General features: G+C 35.0%; 1 protein-coding gene across 2 annotated transcripts; it reads right to left on the reverse strand.

Annotated features, from left to right (window-relative positions):
• Positions 1-1,130: 1,130 nt before the first annotated feature.
• On the reverse strand, positions 1,131-27,564 carry NCAPG (non-SMC condensin I complex subunit G). 2 transcript variants are annotated; one of them, XM_065634230.1, is made up of 21 exons: positions 27,454-27,564; positions 26,616-26,825; positions 25,590-25,818; positions 23,967-24,112; positions 22,956-23,040; positions 19,919-20,108; positions 17,465-17,614; positions 15,013-15,153; positions 13,908-14,031; positions 12,480-12,569; positions 12,146-12,325; positions 11,582-11,692; positions 9,569-9,688; positions 7,780-8,013; positions 7,263-7,444; positions 4,491-4,665; positions 3,959-4,120; positions 2,917-3,088; positions 2,642-2,734; positions 2,131-2,209; positions 1,131-1,336 (listed from the first exon to the last, which is right to left on the reverse strand). In XM_065634230.1, the coding sequence occupies exons 1-21, from the start codon at positions 27,562-27,564 to the stop codon at positions 1,210-1,212; spliced, it is 3,111 nt and encodes a 1,036-aa protein (XP_065490302.1). In that variant the 3' UTR covers positions 1,131-1,209. The 2 variants fall into 2 exon arrangements, with proteins under 2 accessions (XP_065490302.1, XP_065490303.1); XM_065634231.1 differs by lacking the exon at positions 2,642-2,734.

Here is a 27,564-nt window from a genome sequence, read left to right on the forward strand (position 1 = left end):
TTTGAACTACGTTCAAGCAGCATTCAAGGGGACACTGTCTCTGATCTCAAGTGGCTGCATGTACACAAACTCAGACTAGAACACAAGCTGAGGATTTGAATAAAAGCATTATCAAAATAGGGAACTCAGGACTTCGATATTCTGTTTAAAATGATGAATAAAAGCAATTCACAGTTACATAAGCTTCTGAATATCAAATATCAGTAGAAAAGTGTGTCATGGTGTTCTGTGGTTTGACAAGTTTCCAACAAAAACTAGAAGAAAAGCAACACAATCCTGTCTGTTTTCTATATGCAAGCTTTAAAATGGCATATAATACTTTGGGTGTTACACTTCAGGAACACTACTTGTTGCTTCTGACCCTAAGCCATTTCTGAGAATTCCCAAAGATTCCCAATATATTTACCTACTTTAAATGCACATCTTCCTTAGAAAGCTACATTCAGCATCAGTAGTTGAGATGTGCATGTCAAGCAGTCAACCCGAGTTCTCTCCAACTGCCCTGGAAATTATCTGTATTTTAACAAACACAGACATGATGACAGAGTTGTTGCCAAACCAAAAAAGTAGCATTTCCAGAATGAATCCACTCAGCCACCAGTGACTACTGTGTGCAGTTTAAAGTTCATCTTCTATTGTCTCTGTAAAAGTCATGACTCTTCCTAGATACATCTTTAGAAAAAGGTTTGTGAACTTCCAAGCTACAAAGTAATCACAGTTGTGTACCACTTTAAAAAGACAGCACACAGACCTTATAAAGTATTTCATTTTTTCCCTTTCTGTACTTAGATATTGCTTTCCTTATTGGATCTTATTTTGTACCACAAATATTTTTATGCTTTTCTAAAAGCACATTACTGGTTTTATATAACAAGGTCAGGATCAGTAGCAGACTTCAGGCTTAGATTTGTAAAATCGATAATTCCATGTTACCATTTTCACTCTCCTCCATAAAGTAAAAGAAAAAAAAAAAATCCAAGTTTTGTTCAGGTAATATTTTTGTGTGTTTTTATTACATGAATGATGGACTTCATATTGGGAAAATCATCGAAAGCATCTAAAAAAAAAAGTAAAAGTTCCTAGAAAAAACCCCTACAATTATAAATGATCATAATATAAAGAGTTAAATATGGCTAACAACAAATCTTATTTTTCAAGTTTGATGTTAACTACCAGCATTAGCAAGAGACACTTCCTCTTCTTTTGTCTTCATTGATCTGATTCCCTGCTCAAAAGTCTTGAAAGATTCATTCTTGTTTTTTCAAGTGCCACTGTTTTTGCTCGTCTTGAAGGCCTTGAACTTGACATTGGGACCGATTCTGGAACTTCATCACCACTGAAATGTAAAATATTTTAAAGTAATACCAAAAGGCTAAGCAAACTGAAGATTTTTTTTATATATATATTAACAAACTTGAAACATGGTTTTAAAGAGCAAAAGCACTTCTTACTAATTATAAACTTTTTTCTTAAGGACATTTAGTGTTTCCCAACTGGTATCACAGTATCAGTAAAGATGACCAAGTGTTAGTGGCTGCAAAATAAGCAAAACCTCCAAAAGATTAGGTGGTATCGAAGTAAACCAATCCAAAGGGAAACAGGAATGATTGACCCTGGTAGTCTGTGCATTACTTGCTTGACAAAAAGCAAGCACAGCTGAAAATTACAAAGATAATGTCATTTTAGTGGTTGTATCCTACAAGATCATAAGGGAAGAAATGCCTTGTGTATATCCACTTATCAGTCATTTCTAGAAGCTTATCAACTGCATAAAAAATAAATGTGATTTCTCCACAGATCAGTTATTGAAAAAGCAGAAAACATGCCTGGAAGAAGAGTAATAATGTAAGCTAAAAATCTAACTTTTGTCAGCTAGAATGTACATTAACTCTATGCACAAAAGGTATGTTAAAAAAAAATAATAATTACAGGCTCTTAGACAATGACAATAAAATGTGAAGCTGTCAAACGTACTATTGTTTCAAAAGTACCAGTTATTTGCTTAAATATTTATCTATGTATTAGGAACAGAGGATGTTAAGGATGCAGGTTTTGTGAAAGAAAACCATTTGAATTAAGTTTCCTTGCTAGAACAGACATTACGGCTTTGATGGAAAAAAAAGGATTTACCTCTCACTACTGGATTTTACAGTTGTGCTTGTTTTTCTTCTGTGCACAGACCTCCCTTCAGCTGCTGCTTTCTGTTGTCCTAAGTATAAGCAAAAGTCTTTTCATATCATACCATTTCTTTTCCTAAAGTGTTTGATATTGCATTGAAACGTGTGAAAATGCAGTCACCACAGAACGTGGTGACAAACAAAACCACCACCAAAAGACCCACAATGTACCACTTCTGCCATAAACACCTGTACCTTACTGTAAATGACTGTGGCCAAATTATCTTGAAATCCTGTAGCTGAACTTTTTTTTCTTTTTTAAAATCTATGTTTCTGGGAGAGCCTAACAGCATAAAAATTTCCACAAAACAGACTATTTTAATCTTTTAACAACAACAAAAAAAATCTTAAACTATAATGGAATATGAAGGCTGAATGGTTTCTATATATGTTCACAAAAATTTAGTATGAAATTATTTTATTTAAAACAATTAGTACTGTAGCCAGAAAAAGCCAGTGCATACCTTTGCCAGCTTTGGTTCTTGTGGATTTCAATTTTGCAGTTGCTTTACTTTTAACTTCATTAACTGGCGTATGAAAAGCATCTTTATTGCTTTCTGTTAAAGAGAATAATAGCACATTCAGAAATCATAGATAATCAACTTTTAGTTTATCTTAAGTATCAGTACTTCCACTTCAAGCTCTTAAATAACAATAAAACCAAAACTTACTTTCATACATATCTAAACAAGTGACTCAGTTGTAAACCTATGACTGAACTACACCTCTCTTGAATTACCTTCTTCATCGTGAATTGTATTTTCAGATACTGTGATGTCAGTTTCCTGGGTCCTGCCAGACAGGCCTGTTTCCTCAGTCCTCTCAGAGTGGTCTTTGCCCACATTAGGATCTTTGGTCAAGTTCATCTTGATCTTCTCTATAGCTCTTTGACACAGTTTATCTTTCACTTTCTGGAGAAGAGATGTTTAGTGTGAAATGCTACCTCATTTTACAACTCTTTCTTTTATCCATTAAATTTACTCACTAATAGGATTAGTTGAATTTACTGTATGAAGGCTACAATGTGTGATATGAAGATGATAAGTCAAGCTGAAAGGAGAAATACTCTGTCAACACCAGGCACTGAAACCCCAAAAATCCTTATATTTTTTTAAAGGAAACCTAAAAAACATTAAAGCAATCGGACCTTTCCAGCTGAGTCCTGGCACGTAACTTCCTTTGGATGACATGCCCCTAGTGGAGCAGCATTCTTTTCAACATTTCTATATGCCATTGTCCTTTGTCATACTCCCAAATTTTGGGCTTTTTTTTTTTTCTGTGTTAATAAAAGCATCGATGTAAAAACTTTCAGATCAATCTTGTAACCCATTCCTACTTCATCTTAAACCAAGCACCCTTTTCATGTTGCCTAATGATCTTAAGAGTTATGTCATAAGTTTAGGCATAAGATTGTGGCTGCTAATAATTAACTAAAGATGATCCATCCAAACTGTAAAAGAGTTAATATTAATTTTTTTAAACATTAAACCAAAATTCAACTGCATAACAGTTATCAAAAGAACTTACTGTACTGAAATGTGCCCAGTTGGGCACACTGTTTCACACTGGTTTTACTATCTATGGTAGCTGAAATATGTAAATTATACCGTGATATAAGCTCAGATTTTTGTAAACGACTTATTAAAAATTAATTTTCAAAGACTGGTTAAAAGAGAAATTCCAGACACATTATCACAGTAAAACAAAGGCACTTCATTTTTAAGCATATCAGAATATTAGACTGCGAGTGATTAAAAAAAGAAACATTATTTATCTACTACCTGTTGAATTTCATTGAGCAGAACCAGAAGATTCTCTGTGGAAGAACTACTGAGTTCTAGTGAATTTAAAGCTTTTGCATAAATACGAACATCTGGTGCAGTTGGGTCCATCAAGATTTCATTGCAAATTTTCACTGCTAAACTATCATGTACTGTTAAGTCCTGTAAAGGAAAGAAATTAGATATCAGAAATTTCACTGGGAATTATTTACAAAAGACAGCAATGAGATCATTCTGATTTAAGCAGCTAATGACTAATTTTACAGAGTAAACATTTTCCTAAAATGCAGTATTTTGAGTACATGCTCCAACTGATTTTTATAATCAGCCACAGTGCAAGATCCTGCTAACATTTTTTAATTGTAAGAGGGAGAGGCGAGGGGGATTTCTTTACCTCAAGAGTCACTCATTTAATCCAGCTTCTGACACTAGGAATCTCAGAAAGGCCCAGACAGCTATCAGTAAGTGAAGAGGGTCAGTTCTTAATCTCTAGACACAAATATTGCTTTCCCTCCAGTTTAACACACTGTACCTGATAGTCCTGAGACTTTTTAGACTGAGGTTTCAGTCCGCTTGGTCTGGTCAGGTCCACTAACAGTTCAGAAACGTTACTGATATCTATTTCAGACAAGGGTGAAGTTACAGGAGCATTTAAGAGTGTTTGCAGAGTTGGAAGATAAGCTTCTTCAAAGCATTCCTGGTTAAACCTGTTTCAATTGAGTCAAACATTAGTAGCATAATGACACAAAATTAAACCTTAATTCACGCCTAAATTTTCTCTATGATGGAGGTTCACAGCTCCATTACAATACATCAATCGAAGTGGGAGCAGCCAGCCTTGGTGGAGACAGTCAGCAGGATCAAGATACCAAAACTGCTTCACAAAACCAATTTCTTTTAAGATTTAGCACATGGCATTTCAAGTAAGTTTTAGGTAACACTTCCTGCTTCTGAACAGTTTGAAAGTTCAGCTTTACTCCTGAAAACTTAACTGAAATGTACAGACATATTCTCTCTTAAGGGACAGAAATACATTTCTCTAAATCTTTTATTTAGATTAATCTGTCTTCTGCTCATTCCTCCTTCCTGCTAGCATTTTTCCTTGGGGATACTTTTCATTGTGTAAGAAAGTAAGGAAGCCTGGCAAAAAAAAAAAAAATGCAGTGGTTAGCAAGATTTTTGGAATAAATACTTGTAGTTTCTTTTCTCAGAAGAGTTAATAACTCCTGCCAAGCAAGGCTAAAAATCTTGTTGCGCTCAGTTCTGCAGCAAGTTATCTAAAAGTGCAGTTCCACAAGACAGGTCGAAACAATTTAAAAGGTAAGGTGTCAAAAAGTACAAGGTACTAGTTGGTGAAGCTAAGCCTTTTTTGTTTCTGATACTTGTTAACCTCCTATTTGAACCCAAATAACTACAGGAGAGAACTAAGAAAGTGAATCATTTCAAAAAAAGCAGAATGATTGCTGCTGGATTATTGAGCCAAATCAGCTGACCAAAAAAACCTTTTGAGCACTGAGGGTAAGAAAGAATGGAAGCAAGAACTCTCTCTTTCAGCAGCTTTAAGGCTTTAGATTGGCTCAAGCATAACTGAAGTATCATTCAATTATTTCCTGTAAAGTGAAAAAAAAAATTTAGTAGCACATAGGCACAAGGCAGAATTTTCTCCTCCTAGGCTGCCAGAGAGTTTATTACTCTTTAGAAAACATTCCACGAATAAGAATTTTTCACTGGTTACAGGATCCTGCCCCGGTTATTAGCAAAATGCGCCACTGTTGACACGATAGAGTATTTATAGAAGTCGGTATCAATATTTTTTTCCTCACACAGAGTTCAAATATTTAATTTCAAAAGGTAAGCCTCTTGATTGTATCTGTGACCAGGTGGAGAGGTTAACAGAGCAGCACCCAGAAAACAAATGGAACTTTAAAGTTCAGTGAGAAATCAGTACCAAAATGAGGTATGAACTTCAACCAATTCTCATTCATATCCTGAGTTTCCCTTTTTTGAATGGCAACTTTGCGCAGATAGTTCTGTATGGTAATGGTAATTTATAATTCTCTTTTGAAAATACAGTACTGGTAACCAAAGACACTCCATGATTCATCTTAAAATGAACCATTTGTGATCCATAATGCAGATAATGTTTTGAGACAGAAAATTAATGAGGTTTCCTAACTAGAAATCAATGAGCCAGACTAAGATTTAGGATTTTTTTTCTCCAGTGATCACTGATTTTGTGGATTTTTGCCATCATTAGGACTCAAAAAAAAAAAAAATTCACATGGTCAGAAGTAGACATTAACAGGTAAAAGATTATCCATGTTAAAGGCTTAATTTCATTATTCAATACAAGAGATACTGGAATCATATGAAATTAATTTTTCTGTTACTTATTTTCAAAAGAATTTTAGCAGGAAAAACCCCATTCTGGAAGAGACTGAATATATTTCTTCTTTTTTTTCTGACAACAGTAAAAATACATTTGTTTGGGGTTTTTTTCCTCTCCAAACCAACTCCCTTTTGAACTACTCCTCTTAGTGTGGAAATTTATAAACCATAAAAAATTTAATTCAATTTGTTTTGGAAAACAGATAAAGTAATATATGCTACACCTAAATTAAATCTTAGCCATTAAAAAAGCAGATGAAAACTCAGCTAGTTCAGGCCAGCTAAAACCTCTAGCAGCAACTGAAAAGTAGGTTAAACATTTTTTTTCTTTGAGCAAGCGAAAGGAGATGAGAGTTACTATTTAAGCTCTTATCTCCTTACATAAGCTCTCTACCTCCTTTGTCCACTACCACAATAAAGAGGAGATTTTGAATCTGCTGTAAATTTAGATTGGAGTATTCTTTGGTTAAAAACAAACAAACAAACCAAACCTTAAACCACTATCAACCAGCTTGCTGCTTTGATATCTGCTGGGCACCAATTATTTTCTTTTGAAGCATTCCTGCGAGCTACATTTTAGTGACACTCCAAAGTCTACCTGTAGTGCTCAAGAGCATAAAAAAGCACATCTTTTAAAATTAATCTCTTATTCAGTATCTTGAAGAACAGTCTCAATTATAGACTTAGGAAAGAAAAAAGTGGAAGGCCACAGAGGTAAGAGGGAAATAATGGAAAGTCTCCAGAATAGTCACAGGTTGAGATTATGTGCACTCAAAAGTAATAGGCATAGGAGGCTGAACTAGATCTTTAGGTCTAATTTGCATTTGTGTAGTTTCTACTTCTGCAAGATCGAAAAAGGTTCCTAAAGCTGCTAAACCGATGTATATTTTCACATAATAATTCACAAAGGTCATACCTGTTTGCATAAGCAAATAAAGGGAAGAAAACTCCTAGACAATGTCTAAGCCGAGTATCTTCTTCAGTCACGGGATTATACCACAACAAAATGAGATGAGAAAGGAGCTTGGCACTAATCAGCCTCCCAAAGAACATCAGTTTGGCTACACCTTCTGCAGCTTCTGTCCTCAGTTCTGAAAACTGAAGAACGAACTGATCATATATACAACACATCAACCACAGCAATTTTCACTAATAATTTACAACAGCAGTCTATGTCCGATTTTGCCAGTCGGTTCCTTACATTCACATATTTGTACCTACACAGAATTCAAAGCTAGCTCAAGAGTAACGTTAGTCTTTATCAGTGACAAAGTTGTGGTCATTTTCATGGACAACTACTTTAACATTAGACCATTAACTTCAATTACACATCATGTAGTATTCACATGCAACCTAATGGGATGGTAAACCTTCTGCAAAACTCATTAAAAAAAAAAAAAACAAACTGAGGCAAATTTTAAAGATTTTCTTACCTCACTGTCTAAGAAACCAGAAAGAAGCTGCAGGAGGTTGTGAATCGCAGCTGTCTCTTCTTCCTCTACCTTTTCACTTTCTTCCTCACCGTTTTCAGTTCTAATGTGTGCATCTTTACTTTGAGAATCATTGCCTCTTCTGGCTTTAAATGGCTCAATCCCAAACAGCATTAGTTGGTCAAAGATTGCCTTTAAAGCACTGAGCTTTACCTTTATGTTATCTATTTGTAAAACCTAGGTTTAATAAGGAAAATATGTCAGTTATCTTACAGTAGACCACCAATATGAACATGAAACATAATAATATTTTTTGCTTTAATAAGATTAGTTAGTTTGAGAAACTTTTTATAATGCTTGGGATAAATTTCAGACTTTCAGAAGGTGCGATACGAGTTTAAACCTGAATTTATAATAACAGTCTGGGAAATAATTTATCAAGTAATCTATGCAATTTCCATTACATAAAATCAATTGAATTTCACTCAGAGTGAGCACGCATGTGAGATGTACTTCAATTGTTCAACTTCTAAACAGACATTGGACAAACAGAAAATCTATTTGCCTATAGTAGCTCCACAGTGTTAGGAACTACAGAAAAAATACATAAGGCAATCCCTGCTCTGAAATACTGTATAGCTTAATTAAAACAAACAGTATGTAAAAAGACAGCAGGGAGCAAGATAGTAATAAATGTCAAAGTTGTATAGGTTATTACATCTATTATAGTTCAAATTAACATCCAAATAAAAACATACATTGTGGGTTAGCCTGGAGATCCTATATCTGCTTAGCCCAACACCCTGCTTTTGATGGCAACCTACGCAAAAAATATGAGTTTTAGTACCTACAGAAATTAATTATTAAGTCTCAAGTTTAAGTTGCTAAAACAACTGAAATCCTCTCTAAACAAACTGATTTTTAATAAGACATACTCAAAGGCAAATTAAAAACGAGAGAACTGGCAACTGTTGAGGAGCCCAGCATCCTCCTGCTATGGTGATGACAGCTCTATCATCTTGTTTGAGCTGAGCATTTCATCTCAATGCCTGCTGTCAGTTCTCAAGTCTGTATAAGAATGCACTCTTAATAAAGCCTGATGGCCACCTACACTTCTCTCAAAGCCAGGGTCTGAAAAGTTAATAATAGTGCCATCTTTTACATAATTAGCTCAGCATCAGAACATTTACCATAAAAGTGGGAAATGTGGGTATTACGGCGTCCAACATGCTCCATATCCATAGATGTTCGGCCATGCTATTGTTTGTTGGTTTGAAGATTGTTTTTACACTTCTTTTACATACCTACCTGTGATCTTGGGTGTCGGATTTAATTGCCAAATTTTTAATTTTGTATGGATTAAGGAAGAGTTGTTAAGTAGAGGATAAAACGATCAGTCACATTTTTAGTTTGGTTTCCCAAGGAAGACAAGTTTACAGAATCCTGCTTCTTTTCTGTGTTGTAATAACATAAATACATGACTCATTTCACCCAGATTCAGAAGAGAAAGCGAGACCTTACAGATAAAAAAACTCCCACAAACTTTCAAGACAACAAGTGGCCTTACAAAGGAAAGGCACACAACTACCAAGATGCAGTATAAGTTTGAATACTGTTAGACATCAGAAAAATCTACATAAAACCACACTCTCCAGATCTAGACCTTTAAGAAATCAGGAATCATTGGTTCTCAAATAAGGTAAATATGTAGAATAGCTTGTTATAGATACAAGACTCGTTTTATTTACTAAGTCACACAGACCATCATTCCATTTCCCATCAGATGTTTTACCTGTAACAGCAATGCAAGATGTTGTTGGGCAAATTCTTTGCTCTGAAGGGCACAGCAACCCAAACACAGAACTGCCATGTTTCTCACAGCTGGATGGATATTAGTTATGCCAGGAAGTATCTGGAAACAATAATATTAGACTTTATAGTTGAAATACATAAATTGAAAATAAAAAACTGAGTACTAAAATGCGCTTACTGTGAAACTAAAAATAATTTAGTTTGATACAGGATTGGAAAGTGACATTCTTGCAGAGAAACAATACTTAATTCCGAGTTGCAAAATACAGATGCCGCTTTCATGTATGTAGAATAGTTTAAAAAGACAATGGTAAAAATCTACACGAAATGCCACACTAGATACAGGGTGAATGCTATAATGGCATCATTTTATATTTTTGCATTTACTAAGGAGTTCAGGTTTAAACAACAAGTAAGATATTCCAAATCATGTAGTATGTGAAAATCGAGCAGGAATAGCAATACAAGAGCAGGATCATGGAGAAAGAAAAATGGAATAAACAACAAATGTGAAAATTAAAGAAAGACCTAATGAAAAAGAAAAGGTTTCTGGGGGACACATCACACTACTTAGAATTTCTAAGATTACTTCTATACATCTGAAAGAAATCAGATGTGGTTCCACTACATTTAAGCCAATCTAAATTGGGGTTGCAATTTTCTTTGCAGGTTGAATTATAAGAATGCTCATACTGAGTAAGGTCATTTAGCCCATTGTCTCATTATCAAAAAAGATCAAAAGCAAATTCCTATAAAGTATTCCATAAACAAACTAAGTAGATACTTTCCAAGAATTCTTGCCAAGGTCCCAACAATTTGCAGCTGAGAGACACTAGAGCTGGGAGGCTGTTCCTATGTACCTAATCATTCTATAATTTTTTTTTTTTTGAACTTGCTTAGTTTTTCTTCAAATTTATGCAAGTGTTCACCACCCACTCATCCTGTGACAAGGAATTCCACAGATTACATATTATGTGAAGAATCAACTCATTTCATTTGCTTTGAGCTTGCTAGTTGCTAGCTTTACGGGGTGATCGGTCGTTATTCACTTTCTCCATTACACTCGTGTCTCATGACTCCTGCGCTCTTTCAGAATCCACCCCTAAGTCGTCTCTTCTCCAGCGTACAAAGAGGTAGCCTGTTTAGTCATTCTTCATACAGAAGCCATTCCATACTTTTCCTTGCTGCCCTTCTCTTGATCACTTCCAATTCAAATATAAACTTTCTAGACAAATGGGATAAGAATTGCACAGAGTATTCAGGTATTTTCCATTTTGTTTGGACACTCAGTTAAAAGTCTGTTAGATTTAGAAATGTTAATCTTAAAACCTATACTCTTCACTATGAAAACTAGAAAGTATATCTGGTAGGCTATAAGAGGCCTATAATGCCACTACTTTATTTTTTTACTACAGAAATGTTTTGCTTTTCAAAGGTGATAAAAAAAACAGAGGAGGTGAGGGGAATCCTCCCAAACATCTTTCTTTGTATATGGAAGGGATGAAAGAAAGGTCTCTACGAGTTCCAGTCTTTCCTAGATGAAAATCTTTTGATTAGCGGGAAGGGGGAACAAAAACCCACACAACAAAACACACCTTAAAAGTTTTGTATGAGAGATCTCTCATAACTTCAGCTAATAGAAAATCCAAGTAATTAAAGTACCAGCAAGGGCAGTAAGCAAATGCCTAAGCACTACACTTGGCACAGTATAACTCAGTACTGTCCAACACTGTCATACATGAATCGGATATTTACCATATTCCTGTTTTATTTTAGTATCTCTCTGCCACAACCAGTTCTGGCACAGAAGCTCAGAAGAACATATCTGGACTGCACCTCCAAGGTTCTGGGAAGGCTTAAAAGCACCAGACATAGCACTACAGATAGAGCAAAGTGACTGTGAAATCACCACAAACAATCCTGCCAGCACCTTAGGGCGAGCTATGATGCATCCATTTTTATTATAACATTAAAAGTATTTATTCCTACATACCAGAGATTCAGTGATTTCATTCATGGTTGGACCAATTCCTTTAGAAAGGGACATTATCTTCAGAAGCTCATAACACATCATCAGACACTTCAACAGTGTTTCAGGATCATTCTTCAAGTGAGTCAGGGAAAAAAGAAAAGTGTTATTAATACAAATAGTAGCTGTGATGAGGAGAATGGTGACATTCATCATGATTTTCCCCTACCCAAATAAACATTTCCTGTCCACTACACATTTGTTGTGCAAGAATACTAATCAAAATCTGTCTATAAACTATGATGAAGAGAGTTGGGTTCATGCTTTCAGTTAGTTAAAAGGAGTAAAAACTAGACCTTTTTAGAATTCTTTAGTCACTCAAGGACATGAGGAGTTTAACTGCAATTCTTTTTTTGCTAGAGAACACCATCGGCTCCTATACATGCAGAAGGAGAACACCAATACCATTAGCGTTCATTTTCAGTTTTAAAAATTTAGATGACACAAGGCCAAACTTCACTTTCTTTTAAAACTATGAGTAAACATCAAAACATAACCAGCACTTGGGAATACAGGAAGGGAAGTTACCTTCTCCACACGCATTTCGTTAATTTCAGGTTCCTCTGCTGCTTTTATCAGGTCATTTTTTGTGCGTTCCAACTCTGTTATTTGCTCCTTTAAAACTGATGCTCTATTAAAATCCTGCACAGTAATGCATTGTTCCAAAGCTTCTTTTGCTTCAAAAAGTTTCACTTTTATTTCAGCTAACTGAAATACAAAGTAAAAAGAAAATTAATATAATACCATAACCTTTGTGGCATTAGCCAACACCACACTATTGACACTAGCCAATAATACACTACTATATAAAACTCTTACTAGATGGATATGCTTAAAATATATTTTTCTAAAATCTACTTACCTTAAGCTCCCGCTTTCTTATTTCAGCGGCATCAACAGGCTGGTCGACTGTAATAATTGGCTCACGAACTTCTGATATAATTTCTGCAATCTGTTGTTACAAGCAGTATATTAGTGCCATTAATTTCAGCTCAGATGTCAGATACTAAGCATTTAAATTTTCCAAATTTAAAATGCTATCCTTCTGAAAAAGTATTAAACATCTGTTCAGTTTCCCTTAACAGCTAAATCACTCCAAATAAATCCTCATTTTGACAACACATAGTCTCACCATGGAAGTCTAGTGTTTTCTACCATTTAGCTAGGTAAGCAAGAAAACAGAAAACTGTCTATCCATGAGTAAGTGTTTAGCAGTTTCTATGCCAACAGTTCACAGGCACCATGTTCTCTAGATCTGAATACATCCTTGAAAAAGAATTACTGGTAACAAGAGCAAGGTTTTTAATCTGTTACTACTTCAATCAAAATACAACTAGTAACACTATCATTTCAAAGGTCTGTAAACCACAATATCTAGTATAAGAAACTGCGTAAGTAATTTAATTTCAAGCCAAATACATGCATAGAACTAGAAGACAACTAGGCTGAGGGTTTTTCCATTGGTTAGTGGTCTTCTTTAGAGTCAGACGCATTATGTTAACAAAAAATAAGATGGAACACAAGGAACACTAGACTGAATGAGACAGGATAGTCTTGAGTTATCTTGTTTCAGATCACCTCAGTTTAACTTCCTCTCAAGCTGTACCAAATTAGTTGAATGTATTGAATCAGTGTATTTCACTAGAATAATAGAAATGTACACATTTACTGTTACTATTGTACTACGATAACCAGAGTTCTTTCACTGCAATCACGTAACAAACACATATCCTATCTTTACCAACTGGATTGAGGTTTTCCAAAAGTGGTCTCTGTCCTTGAGTCCAGGGTTCATTTAAAATATTTGAGCAAAACCAAGGGTCTGTTTTTCAAGAGTCAAATTGAAATCATTAATGTTGTGTATAAAAAAACCTCTACTATATAGAACACTTGTCTTATAAAGGTTTATAGTACTTATCTCAGATAAAAGGAGGGAAGAAAAATCTGAAACCTGGAAATGCACATTATCCTCATTTTGAATGTTCTAGTCAAAACTGTTTGGATCTAATAGGACAAAGGATTCTGAAACAGATTTTCAAAGTGCAATACTTTCCTAATTTGAAGATTACATTTACAACATCAGTCAAATCTCTTAAGATAAAGATCTTTAGACAACCATAAAAATGCAGGTCTTCTAAAAGAAAAAAAAAAAAAGGAGGGGGAAAACAAAATATTTTTAGTTTGGAAAAGCATTTCACTGCTGGTATTTCTGTTACAATGCTTCGTAAAGGATGTTTGATATATGGGGAAGGCAGAGCCTAGAAAACAATGAGCCTTTATAATTACTTACAATTTGAATCCTTCTGTCATCATCTTTAACGATACTGAGTAATTTTTCCGCAAGCAGAGATATAAGGGCTGTTGAAGTTGCGGGTAGAATGAGTATCTTTTGTAAAGTAACTAACAGATGCCTTCTGCATTAAAGAGAAAAAAGCCAAACATTCTATTTGCTTATTCAAGAAAATGGAAGACATGAGAGTTAATATTTCACCACTTTCATTTAATGTGATGAAGACTTTATAATACATTATAAGAGAACCTTTCGCTACAGTCATATTAACTGCTGAATATATTCTCTTACTTAGCAATGTTTGCCTTTTCCTGATTTTACCTGATTAGATTAGATGTTACCTTGATTAGAAAATGCAAGTGTCACTACTGTGCAATGAAAGGTGATACCAACAGAAAACAGATTATCAATACTGTAGAATGCTTTCATAGAAATGATCTAACTAGAAACTAAAAAAAAAAATTACAAGTTAAACTATCCTGTCAGTCTGGCATCCATACAGTGCATTCCACTGAGAGTTTGAAGTTACTACTGTGTTTGTACTATCATAACTGCAATTTTTCATAAAAAGCCTGTGATGTATGAACTTCCAGATTTATTCACTCTTATTACTTCGCATCAAAAGGCTGTTCAAATTGTAGGAATGACTCAGTTAACACAATCCAGTTCAGCTCGGCATCTTAAACATCTGTAACCTTTTAGGCCTTAGCAGACTGAGCTTAAAAACAGAAAAAACATGCAGGCTATTTACAACAAGTCATGTGCTGAGAAGTAATGCATTTATCTCCTTTTATTTTTTATTTACTATGTTCCAAATGAACAGTTTTGTACCTTTATAATCTCAAAAATACATTATGAAAACAATTGAATTAGCTCTCCCCAAACAATATTGTATCTGCATTTTTTTTTTTCATAAAAGTAAGCAGACAATATTTGGCACACTTTGGGGATCAATTCTATTACAGAGACTGTGCCTTTTTTTCCAGCTAGCATTAGAACTGCATTTTACCTGTTTGATCATGTTATTTTCCCAACACAGATTCTATGTCTGTCCACAGGCAAGAGTGCCATAACTTAATAACACAGATTTTATATTTAAGTTTACCTTCCTCCCTCTTCCATGGTATCCATGCAGTCAATGATAAGAATCAGTTGCTGCCCTATAAACTCTTTTGTCATCAGGTTTTCAAAACAAGTAAAGTCTTCTCTTTGTTCCTGACTAAGAACTGGCATATTTTGGAGGTAACTAAATAGAAATAGAACAGATATAATTACATTCAGAATCGTTGTTGGAAAGTTAAAAAAACCACACACACCCCCCAAACAAAAAACAAACCCCAAACCCCACCACTTTCCTATCCTGCATTAAAAAGTGGTTATCTTATTTACAAACCTTAAAAATTAACGTTTGTGTTCTCACTGTCATAGATTAATAGTTCCAGAAAGTTATTTATACCAAAAAATGTATAGTGTAAAAATAATGTACTTCATTTAAAAAAACGCCTTCTTTGAGAATGCAAAACAGTAAGAAACAGAAAATTACAAGTTATGTTCGTGCATGTATTTCAGTTCTGTACCCCTGCATAAAAGACAGCACCTTAGGAATAAATGTATACATGTACCATTTTTCATATACACAACTAGTATTTTTCTGCCTATTTGGATACTATGTATTCTTTTACATGTTCAGAAATGTTATATTGCCTACAAGACAAAATACAAAAAAATCATTAAAGTGTGCAGTGAATTTTAAATTCTTTATCTGATCAAGTATGCCATCACGGAAGAATAACAATCTGTTGTCAGATACACTCAGCGACATAGCATGGAAACTGTACTCAGTTTGTCCTGTTTCTTTATTTTAATAGTCATTGTTCTTTTACCAAAATTTTATCCATCAATGTGTGCACACATGTTCAGCAAGTCTAGATTGAAACATATTGTGTACAAAATTCACTATTGAATATAATGTTATATATAAAATTCAAATACTGATACGAGCTATGAAAAAGATGCTTATTTTTACCACAGCTTTGCAGATACTTTCCAGCAACAGCTCATTCAATTTAGCAAATTTTTAAAACTTCTTCAAAGTTAGGACAAAGTCTTTGGATGTAGATACTATTTGAGAACATCTGAAATTACAACGATGTAGGCCGCTCTTTCTGATTCTGACTAACAATAATGCTACCTGCACCAGACAATAGTGAAATATATAAATAAAGCTTACAACCCTGCATTTTTTTCTTAAGTATCAATGACTTGCAGTTTCTTGCTCCTCCTAACTGATACTCTCGCAGTGCAAATAAAGACACGGATTGTACAATGGCAAATCTTACCTGAAACAACTGGTGGTACAGCTCACCAATGAATAGTCTAACAGTTGATATTACAAACAAGTATGAGCAAATCTAATTAATCTTACTCAGCCTCTTCCTGAAGGGGAAGATAATTGAAGGCATTTTGAGTAAGATCGGATGGGGAAAAAAAAAAAAAGAAAATTGTGGAAAACAAATGTTTTATGGACTGTTAAATAAATTATGAATGAATAAATTTATACCCAGCAGATTGGATCCACATTTAAAAATAAAGGAAGCACAGATGCTTCAGTTATTAAGTTTACGAAACATGTTAGCATATTCCATATTGAAAAGCAGCAATGATTTCTGTAAGTACTACTAGTATACTCCAACCACTGAGGTGAGAAAAGAATACGCATATTTTTAATTGGAAACATCTATCAAAACAATGCATTTTTCAGGAGATCTGATTTATATTCATTTCAGGAAGCTTCACTCTACACTTTGCAAGTAGAATACTTCAGTTAATGTTTCTCACCATTCTCCATGCTCACAAACAAACTCTGTTCAAGTTTTAGGTTAAGATTAAAGTATCCCACTGAGACAAAAAAAAAAATTACCTTTCTTCACTTGGTAAAAAAAATTAACTTAACAAAATATTCATTTTTTCCCCCCAATTAAATATTCTCACTTAGCACATCTGTCACTGCCTTCAAACATAAGTTTTTGGGAAGTGTGCCTGCCTGAGCAGGGGAAAGAAAAGGGAACTTTCAGTTTAAAAAACACTTTTCTTGGGGACAGCAGCCAGATTTTACTTTATTTTCACAAATTACAGCAATGAAAAAAGTATCGGCCTCTGCAAGCTCTAAAAACCTCTTTGTGCAAGCTCTTTGCAAACACACAGCAACCTACATAGCAGATGGACAAAGGATAGCTGCATATTACAAAACAATTATTATATTATTTTAAATGACAAATAATTATATGCTATTGATCTAGCAGTCCATCTTGCTTGTAATTCACGAGAAAGGACATCCCAAAAATTATTTTCAAGTTACAAATTTGATTTTTACAGTTTTTGTTTAAAAGAAGTAAATCCTCTGAAAAATCTTTAAAGTTTTTTAAAAAATTAAAATCACTGTTCAAGCACAACTTTGGCTTTGGAGGAAAACTGAATAACTGAATAAAACAAATATTCTCTATTTTTTAAAAAATAATCTTTTAGTGGTAAGAGATTTATTTTAAAATGCAGTGTACCTTAATAAATAATCTGCATATATAGCTGGTTCTGGCAACATCTGTTCCAGTAAATCTTCACCTTCTTCCCCTTTCGATTTTAGATATTCACAAAGACATCTCCAATATAACACATTCTCAGGTGTTAAATCTTCCAGTGGAATCAGTTTTCTAAACAAAAATTTAAAAATACAGAGAGAGAAATAAAACGGGGTCAAAGACAACAAATGCACAAAAATATATTATTTCCTAAAATGAAAATAAAATCCTGTCAAATGGATTCCCCACAGAAATACTTAAAGACTGACAAAAATAACTTCCTCTTTTTTAAATGAGGACATGGAGCTCCTTGAGCCTCTCACTACATTGCCCTTTTCAGTATTTTAAATCAAAGCTGTTCATATCAGTTTGCAGAAAGATTCTGCTCAGCCCTTCAGACCTCCTAGAAGCAGCCACCCATTGTTTCACTGTACAAGTCTGGAAAACTGAATCACCAAAAGTGCAACAACTGCATGAAATCATTTTTCAGGTTCTGTTAATGAATTTTCTTCCATTCTTAACATAGGACATTCACATAATATTTGAATAGCAATTATAGTATGTCAAATGCAATAAGTAATAGAGCTACTTCTCAGCGTGTCTGTAAACTCATCCTCAGTTTACAAGTCACAGGACTCCCACTCCTTTCTATAATCATAGTATTTTCCATGCTAAGCATGGCATATAATGTTTGTTTTCAGAAGCATAACATTAGGTCATGCATTATTTCTACTTGAAAACAGAGTATCACTGCCAGTGGTACTTTTCACTCCCTTGAATCCCATTTTACTTGTAAACTATCTATAATGATTTTGAGGTTTTTTTGGGTCGCACACAGAAAAAAAGAAAGAAAAGAGAATACTCTAAGCAACATGTAGATGAAAGCTGATCCTTTGATGGCTTCCCATTAATCTGACAAGTCCTTACTTAAAAGTAAATTTAACAAACAGAAGTCATAGACTTCAAAAACCTAAGCATTTATCATACTGATATCGCACCACTCAAACTGTGGTCAGAAACATACAAGAACAAGCCTAATATTTTCCATAAATCAAATAACCTCCTTACAAGGTGAATAATTGCACTCACTTCTCAAAATGTCATTTGTCAAACAGATCTACTTCTTAAAAAAATTCTCAGCCCACTCTTTCGAAACAGAAGCCTCATTTTGTGCAGAATCAAAGAGACTGACAAGTCCACAACTATATATTTTTTTCTTTTGAACCTCTTAAGATATTGGCACATTTCCAGAGGCTATAAGAAAGTTATTTCATTGTTATAGATGTGAGCCTGACTTTAAAAAGCATCAATAGCTTTGGAGTGCAATGCATGTAGCTTCTGTTGATTTCAAAACATCTGTCATAAGCTACTACTAGAATGCAAGACTTCGTATATAATGACACTACACATTTTCCCCCAAAACACAGAATAAGATTTTTTTTAATCACTTTTTAATCTGTGACAATTTGTCTGTTAAATTTGTCATCTGAGACTGGACTCCTACAACTGTTAATAATAATTTTGCTCTGGTTGCCTCAGTTAACTTGAGCTGTTTCTTCTCACACCTTTTTGCCTCCTATAGCAATTTTCTACAACTTCTAATTTCTCGTTTCCTTCCCTGCTTCATTTTTGCTTTATGGATCTTAATATTCATCACGCCATCTTCTTCATAGCTTAGGAACTCAGTCAAATTCTGCCGAACCTTAACACAGGGAAAGCCTCTACAATGCCAGCTTCTGTAAAGCTCTGTAAATATGAGTAAAACAGCTCCAAAAGAAGGCTGAAACACAAGCCAAATAATTCCATCCTGGTTGATTCTCCAAACAGTTTGTGGATAACTGAACCAGCCCAAATTGTGCTGCCTCTAGCTCAGCAGAAAGAACAGAGGGAAGACAAAAAGGTCTAGAAGATGTGTAAGAAAAACCAGAAGCATTACTGAGAGAGAGGAGGAAGGGGAGAAAATGAGCTTTTCTGTATTACAGGTTAAAAAAAAAAGAGAGGAAAACACAGTTGTGGGGTTAAGCTAGAACATTGCCTTTATTGTAAATGCTACAGAGAGTACAGGAAATAAACCAAATTAGACCAAGTTGTTACTCATAGAAAAGCTTGTTTAGTTGATTTATTTACTACCTCCTCTTAAATTTTAAGAGTGTGATTTGAGGGAGTTCTGGAAACAAGAAGTAAAGACATTTCATTTTTTTCCTCTTGCTTATCTGGCACAATCATTTTCAACTGGTGAACACATATCTTTTAAAGAAGCAAAAAGCATATCCAAAACACTTAAGGACACAAACACCAGGGAGACATCATGGCTTACACCACATCAGTCTCTTATCACAGGTAATAGTTACTCTGCTCCCCACTTAGATATAAACTTTAATTTAATATTCTAATACAAAATATTCCTGGTTTGGAAATGAAAACTGATCTGCATACCTGCTGTCAAGGTTTGTACAGTTCTGAACAAAGTCATGAAGTGGAGATGATGAAAATACAGTATTTAGTACTTGGATGGCCAATTCTGGGCAGTTTTCCACATCCAGTCTATGAAGCAACTCTAAAACATCCCCTTCAGTCGATCGTAACCAAGCTTGCAGCAGTTTCTTCATTACCTCCTTAACAGAATCTAATAATACAGGAATTTAAATGGTTTAAGACAGTAAAGGTCAAAAAAATACCACACTTTCAACATACTTTCACATATTTCCAAAAAGCCTTCTATAGAATAATACTAAGTTATTATATAATTGAACTTACTGTTACCCTAAAAAAAAAAACGAAAAAAAACCAACAGTTAATCAAGTACCACCTATGGAACACCACTACATTTTTGAGGTAACATATTTTTTTCTCCCACAAGGAACAATAATAAAAAAAAAAGTCTATCTGAAAACTGTTACATTAAAGACAGCACCTCAACCCAGAAAATCTACAAACCATGAAGTCTTGTAGAGCAAGGAAATATTCTGGGTAAGCATTGTTATATGCTTGCTCTGTTTCACACATTTAAGAACTGGCCACTTTTGGAGGCAGGATACTACTGTCCAGACCTTCAGTCTGAACTGCCATAAAGAATTCTTGTGTTAATTCATTTATTTGGCTAGACTGTGGATTTTACATAAAGATACTTTAAGTCCCTCTTCCCCATTGCCACAATGAACAAACAGTTTCTAGATAAGTAGAGTACGATTTAATCAAGCAAAAGTATGGGCACATCTAGAATAAGTACATCAATACACATACAGATTTAAGCAGGGAAGTAGAAAGGCTAATAGTCTCGTAGAAGTAAAAACATAATAACTAGGGAGCAATACAAGTATGCCCTTAGGACCTTTTAGAAAACAATATCTAAAATAAGGGAAACAATAAAAGTTCAAACAGACTGATGACATTTATCTTTCCTCTTACATGTAACTTACGATTATAATGACAGCACTTACATACAGTTAGGAGTTCAAAAATAGCTGTAATAAAGGCCTTGTAAGAGCTAAATTAAGGTCCTAAGAATGAGAAACCTCTTCATGAAGGAGAAAAGCATAAACCAGTAGAATGAAAGAGCATGAGAGTGGAGAATTGACAGCTGAATGCATCCTGAAAAGCAGAACTAATCATAATCTGGATTATGTCCTCTAAGTCTTGTTTAATTATAAACCCTTGTTCTGGAGCCAATATGGAAAAACATCCAAATTTTCAACCCAGCAACCTTGAATGAGCAGGTTCCTCTCGTTAGCTTGGGAGTTACTCAGATAAGTAAATTTGATAAAGATATACATATTCAAGGTTCTAGAATTTGCAAAACAGATCAAAATGATGGAATGCTAGCAGACGTATATATAAATGCAGCCAATTTGGAACATAATCTTCTTTTGCCCAGCAGAGAGCATAAACATCAATGATATCAGTGAGGCTACATACACTGGCAGATATTCTCCTTTGTGATTCTAGGTGTCAAGAAAAAGAGCAAGTCCTCAATAGCTAGCATAAAGAGTCATCCCAAGGAAGAGAGAGACACCAACAGAGAAAGTATCTGCTCTGGATCATAAAAGAAGGAAGTTCTTTATGCCAAACACCTCAATGTCGCTGAAATATAGGCGATGTAGGAAGTCTGTACCTTCACCCCAAGGCAAAAGAATTATCAGTCAAGACAAAATATTATTGGGGGGCAGGCTGCCAGCAGACTAGAAGCAGCTAGTTAGGTCAAGCAGCAAACTAGTATATTGACACGAAATAGTAATTAAGAACATGGGTTTTTCAGTGCTGGACTTCAAAAACAAAACCTGATGAACTTCATGAGACTATTACAGAACAATTCAAGGTAGGTGGAGAAAAACGCTAATTAAAACTTATTATACAGAAGGAGGACTTTTTTATAAGTGTAGTTCTAAACAGCATAAGAAAGCATTCAGCTGATCCTCTCTTCTGTTGCTGTCAAGAACATACTAACATGATCCTCAACTAGCCAAAAAGAAACATAGGTCAAAAAAACCAGAAGCATACACGGCACACCTTTAAGAGCTCCAGTTACCAATGAACACAGTACTTTTGTCTTATTCTCTAAGTGAATATCCACATAGGTCATATTTCTCAAAGTTCACAAGTAGCACATGACTAAGCAAGGAAAATTCTCAGAATAAAATTCAGCAGGGCATGGTACAGATTTTCCAAACAAAGTATGTGGGTAACACAGCAGTACTTAGTAAAACTGGCAGCTTTTCTTGTGGAATTCATGTATATAATTGCTATTGCTGGAGAAGAAAAAAAAAAGGCAAAAAAAAAAAAAGGCAAAAAAAAAGCCGTGTTCTATGTAGCCAGGCCAAAATTGTCTCAGTCAGATGCATGTGGCCTTTTGATCTTTTGGCAACAACACTACACACAATTATGGGTACATTCTGAATGGCTCTTTATGTAAAAATGATGCAGTACAGGAGACATCAAAAAGAATAAAGCTGCTTCATAATGAAGTGAATGAGGGTCAATCAAAAATTCATTTAAAAAAAAACATCAACTAGTTAAATAAAAAATTGACCAACTAAGAAGATTCCTCTCTGAATGTGCACAGGAAACATCTTCAAACAATTATCAAACTGATACTAATATATTTATGAGCTACAAAAATATCAGTAAAGAAACATGTTTCAAAATACACTGAATTAAATAATTACATTTTTCTACTTCTATGTTTCATCATATTGTTGTTTTTTAAATTTTCATAGCATTTGGTCCTATTTTAGAGCTCAGCGGCTTTCAAGTTTTTTGAAAGTACAATGCTTTTCTGGTTTGTCCGCTATGAGGGGACTGGAAAACCAAAGCAGCAAGCACAATTTCTTGTGCTTAAACATTTCCTGGTACCTCATGACTCCCTTTGAGCTCCTTATTATTGCCATCACAGCTTCCACATAAATCATCCCCAAGACACTAGGAAGCATTCCTGTTAAACATTCGTATTAAGATGTTGAGAAAGATGATCTCTTACCACATCTGTCATTAAGTCCTTGTTGCAACAATTTTACTCTCTGCGCTATTGACAGAGCTCTCACAGGAACTTTTTCTGCCAAAACCTTAAAAAAAAAATTAAGACATTAAAATACATTTCTACAAATAATAACATCTGAATTCATTAACTACCTGTTCGTTTAAACTGTCTGTTTTACCCATCCACAGAAACCGTAAGTCAATAAAACACCTATACCACCAGCTTCTTATCAATATAATAAGAAGCAGATTGTTGTGCATTGAAGAAATTGTAAAATAAAATAAAGTAAGAATAAAGTTAATGAACAGCTTAGAAGCTTGGCAGCTCTGCTTGAATGCAACACCTGGATATGAAAACTACTCTCTCTTTAAAGCTCCAAGAGCAATTAATCCCTACAATGAAATGACTGAAGTATGTACTTTTCTTTAAGCCTACTAACACAGAGATTTAATCCAAGTTAAGAAAGAACAGAAGATTGTTCTGCGTGAAAAAGCTAAACATTTTGTTTTAAGATCTTGCCTAAGATGCCTGCACAAAAAATATACATGGTAGCATACCTTCTTGCCCTTATCCCTACACATAAACATACGGTTGATACTTCTCAAAATTGTAACACAAAAAAAAGCAATTTTTTTTTTTACACTAGTATTCCTGTGATCCCAACATCCCTTAATTATCTATTATGAATAACAGAGAAGAAAAATTGCTTCACGAACATCACCAAATGCACAAATAAAAAACCAAAAGATGGTATATATAATCTATAGTTCTACTGTCTGATCCTAAAGAGACAAGTTCTATCACAGAAGTAATTTCTATCAAGCAAGTTCTGGAGTCAAGTTCAGGGGTTTTACTTGAAAACTTGTATTAAATCACTCCCCCTTAAGTAGTTTCTTTTCACTTGCCAGAATTTTAACTGTTCTCAGTGTTTACCTGGTGAAATATAATAAAAGTTTTAAAGCCTTTTTCCTAAGTCAGTCTTTGAAACTAATATTAAGTGATCTAGTTTACCTCATATGCCAGCTTCCTGACAGCTTCCTTTACATCCATAGTGCGGCCTACAATTTTTGGCAAAGTCCTTGCTGATGCAGCAATACATGACAGCACTGCACGCCTCACTTCTGAATTCGAATCATTTTCAAGCAATGTGTTGTAAACTGAAATAGTCATAATAATGTTTTCATAAGAGTTTGTATCATTATAGAAAAAACAGTGAATACTCAAAAACAAACAAAAAACAAAAACAAAAGCCCACACAGCAGCTCTTACTAAAACCCCTTCCCCCCATCCCTGCGTATCTCCTACAAATTTAGGGAACAATTTAGGGTCACAACCCTAAGATTTTATGGCAATTACATGCTGAGCTATGATCTCAATTCAACTACGAAAACAGTATTTGCAATCACAAGCAGGATCTTCAGTTATAACTCTAAAAATTGCTACTCTAGATCTCACCTATAAGTAACCACTCTCATTCACTGGACAAAGAATGCTTCCAAATGCTTCCTTAAGACCTCTATTTACTGGCTATACATTGTCATTACCTTTGAGATGAATCCTCAAATTCTTCTATGAATGGAAAGCTGCAATTTCCATTAAGCCTACCAAACTCAAACAGCAAATTTCTCATGTAATGTTTTTTGTTATATTCTTGAGCCTCCTTCAAAATTGAAGGCAACAACAAGAATTTAATCAGAGAATACTTGAATTCACCTTCTTGCTCTGAGGTGATTACTATGAAAACTACGTGCTTCTAAATAAGGAACTTATAAACACACTTAGAAAATATCATTTCAAAGACGGTGCCTTAACAACAAAACCGGACAACTAACTCACTCTCTTTACAAAAGATAGTATGTAAAGTGTAATCGGGGCACAATTTACATAACAGCTGTGCTGGTACAAACCTACAGTTCCTCTACCTTGAAGCAACAAAAGCAGAAGAATCACACCATACACAAAGAAACTGATGAACAGCACAAAAACAGCATCAAGAAACCTGGATTGCAGAGGTGCTGATCTCTTAAAGGAAGCGATCCATGAACAAGGTAACAAAAAAACCAAAAGACCCAAAAAAAACCCCAAAAAAACAACCCCCACATCACACCAAACCCAAACCCACACCATCCAAAAAACAACAAATCCAAAAAACCCATAGGTGAACAATGTCAGTAACTAGTCTGCCTTTCACGAGGCAGCCATAATTCAATTGAAACAAGGTTTTTCTGTTATCATTTCTACTCCTCTAAGTGTTTTTGTATGAATTTAATTCAATTAATAATACCAAAAGGGTCCTCAGAAGGTAAGAACTGAGCAAGTATGTATCATATTTCCATGGCAATTCACGACACACCATTATTCAGCCACATTTAGTTCCTAGAATAGCCTGAGCCAAATATTATTTGTCTGTCATTTAATCCCCAGCGGATTTCACCTTCGAGCAGTTCTGTCTTTGCCCTTTGAACATACAAACTCTTGCATCTGCAACCTCCTCTGGCGAAGAACTCCACAGTTTATGAATTACTACAAGAATATCCCTTAAGATTTGTTCGCTCAATGTTTAAAAAATGTTTTAAAGTAATGTAAATCAACAAATACTCCGAAACAACAAAAAAAAAACCCAATACTACTTACTATTAACAACAGGACAGTTTTCATCCTTGGGATCTTGAAGTCTCGACAGGGCCAAGACAGCTTGAATTCTCACATTTGAAAATTTATCTTTAAGTCTAATCAGCATAGCTTCATTGATTTTATCAAATAAATCATCGTCGATCTGGGCATTCTCCGGCATATTTCCCAAAATCTTATTAATAAGCTGGCACGTTCGAAACCTAACTGCATGGCTGTTCGCATTGTGAGACTTAGGAAAATAAAAGAGAAGTATTCTTATAATCAGAGTTTATCATTTCAAACATAGGGCTATTAATATGCACAAGTAGTTAATGTTCTATACAGTACATTAAATATGCACTTCTGTATTTCGAAAGCTTTTCCTATTTAAGTTAATTTTTAAAGCAGACTACAGTACACTAGCTAACTTACTCCTCCATAAAACATTAGAACAAGAAAACAAAAAGATGTTAGCGATGCTGACTAGTGATCTTGGCCTGATCAATACTTTTTCCATGTCAAAACACTAGTTTAAGATAACATCATTCTACTTGTGTTTTCATGCTACTGGAACTGTTGATCTTTTTTTCTGTGTAACACAATAAGCAGAAAGGAATACATATGCTAACCATACTTGTATGAAAGATCTTTTAATATTTTTACTTATCAAAGAAACAGTATAAAGTCATTTCCACAGCTTCACACTTATCAATGCACATATCATAAAGCCTATAATGACACATTGGACAGCCAAATAAGAAAACAATTCATATTTTCTCACAGGCCTAACTTTTGAAATCCAGCTGTTGGGTTATTGGAGGTGTAGCGGTTGTTTGGGTTGGTTTTTGGGTTTTTTTTTGGGGGGGGGGGGGGGGGGGGGGGCGGGGAGAGAGAGGGGAGCTGTTACTCCTAAAGCACTAGTTTTTGCCTTGCTTTCACTTTTTAACTTCTAGTTTGTAGATGTCATCTGGCCTGCCAGCAAGTTTTCCCATCTGCATGAAGTTTGCATTTGTGACACTAAACATTTAATAGTAAGTGTTACTGTACCTCAAGCAGAAAGTTAAACACATAATTCAGAAGTAAACTATCTTCTTCTCCCTCCTCACTACCATCTGCTTTCTCCATTTCATAAAACGAAGTAACAAATTTAGCCACAAAATTGATCACTTGTTCCACTGCTGGTTCCCTTCTGTAGATTATCATAGCATACTTAAGGAAATGAATGAATTTTTCATGAAAATCTCCTTTATCTTCCAACTGAAAAAAAAAATGAAACCACAACAAAAGATAACTACCTGGTTCATCTTTCGAAAGCAGTACCACAGAAAAATAAATTAAATGTTTTTTATAATTGACAGCTTCTATTTAAATTTTTAAAGCACTAAAGCCATCAGTTAGGAGACACCCGCTGTCGTGCACTCTTCACTGAATATTTTGCTTTAACTCCACAGCAGACATACGTGTTGATGGCTGGGCTCCATTCTGGAGTTTCCATTTACCTGCTGGTAGGTTTCAGAACAGCAATCCACACCCTCATCCATTACCATCCCGTGTCACCCCCGCATCTCGGGGATCCAAACACCTTCCAGCCACAGCATTAGCAACTGCCGTGGGCTGCTCTTTCACCCGTGTTCACAGGAGACAACTGTGTATGTAGAACAGTTTAGCGTGTGGCTTGGGTTTTGCTTTGGGGTTTTTTTGTTTGCTTTTTTCTGTTTGTTTTGGGCTTTTTGGTGTTGGGTTTGGTTTGGTTTTTAAGTCGCAGGGCCCTTCCTAGGCATACTGGCCTCAGCGCTGGTTGTAGGGGCCGAGCGCCGCCCGCGTCCCCCCAGCCCGGCGGGGCCCGCTCCCCCCAGCCGCCCGCACGCCCCGAGGGCGAGCGTACCTGATCGTAGGTGCTCTTCAAACCCACAACAAGTTTCGCGTGGTTCTGGTGGGGCTTCTGGGCCATCTGAAAGGCCTCCTTGATTTGCAGAAGCTTCTTTCTTGCTCCCAT

Source organism: Caloenas nicobarica, chromosome 4 (genome assembly GCF_036013445.1).
Source record: "Caloenas nicobarica isolate bCalNic1 chromosome 4, bCalNic1.hap1, whole genome shotgun sequence".
Lineage (NCBI taxonomy): Eukaryota > Metazoa > Chordata > Aves > Columbiformes > Columbidae > Caloenas > Caloenas nicobarica.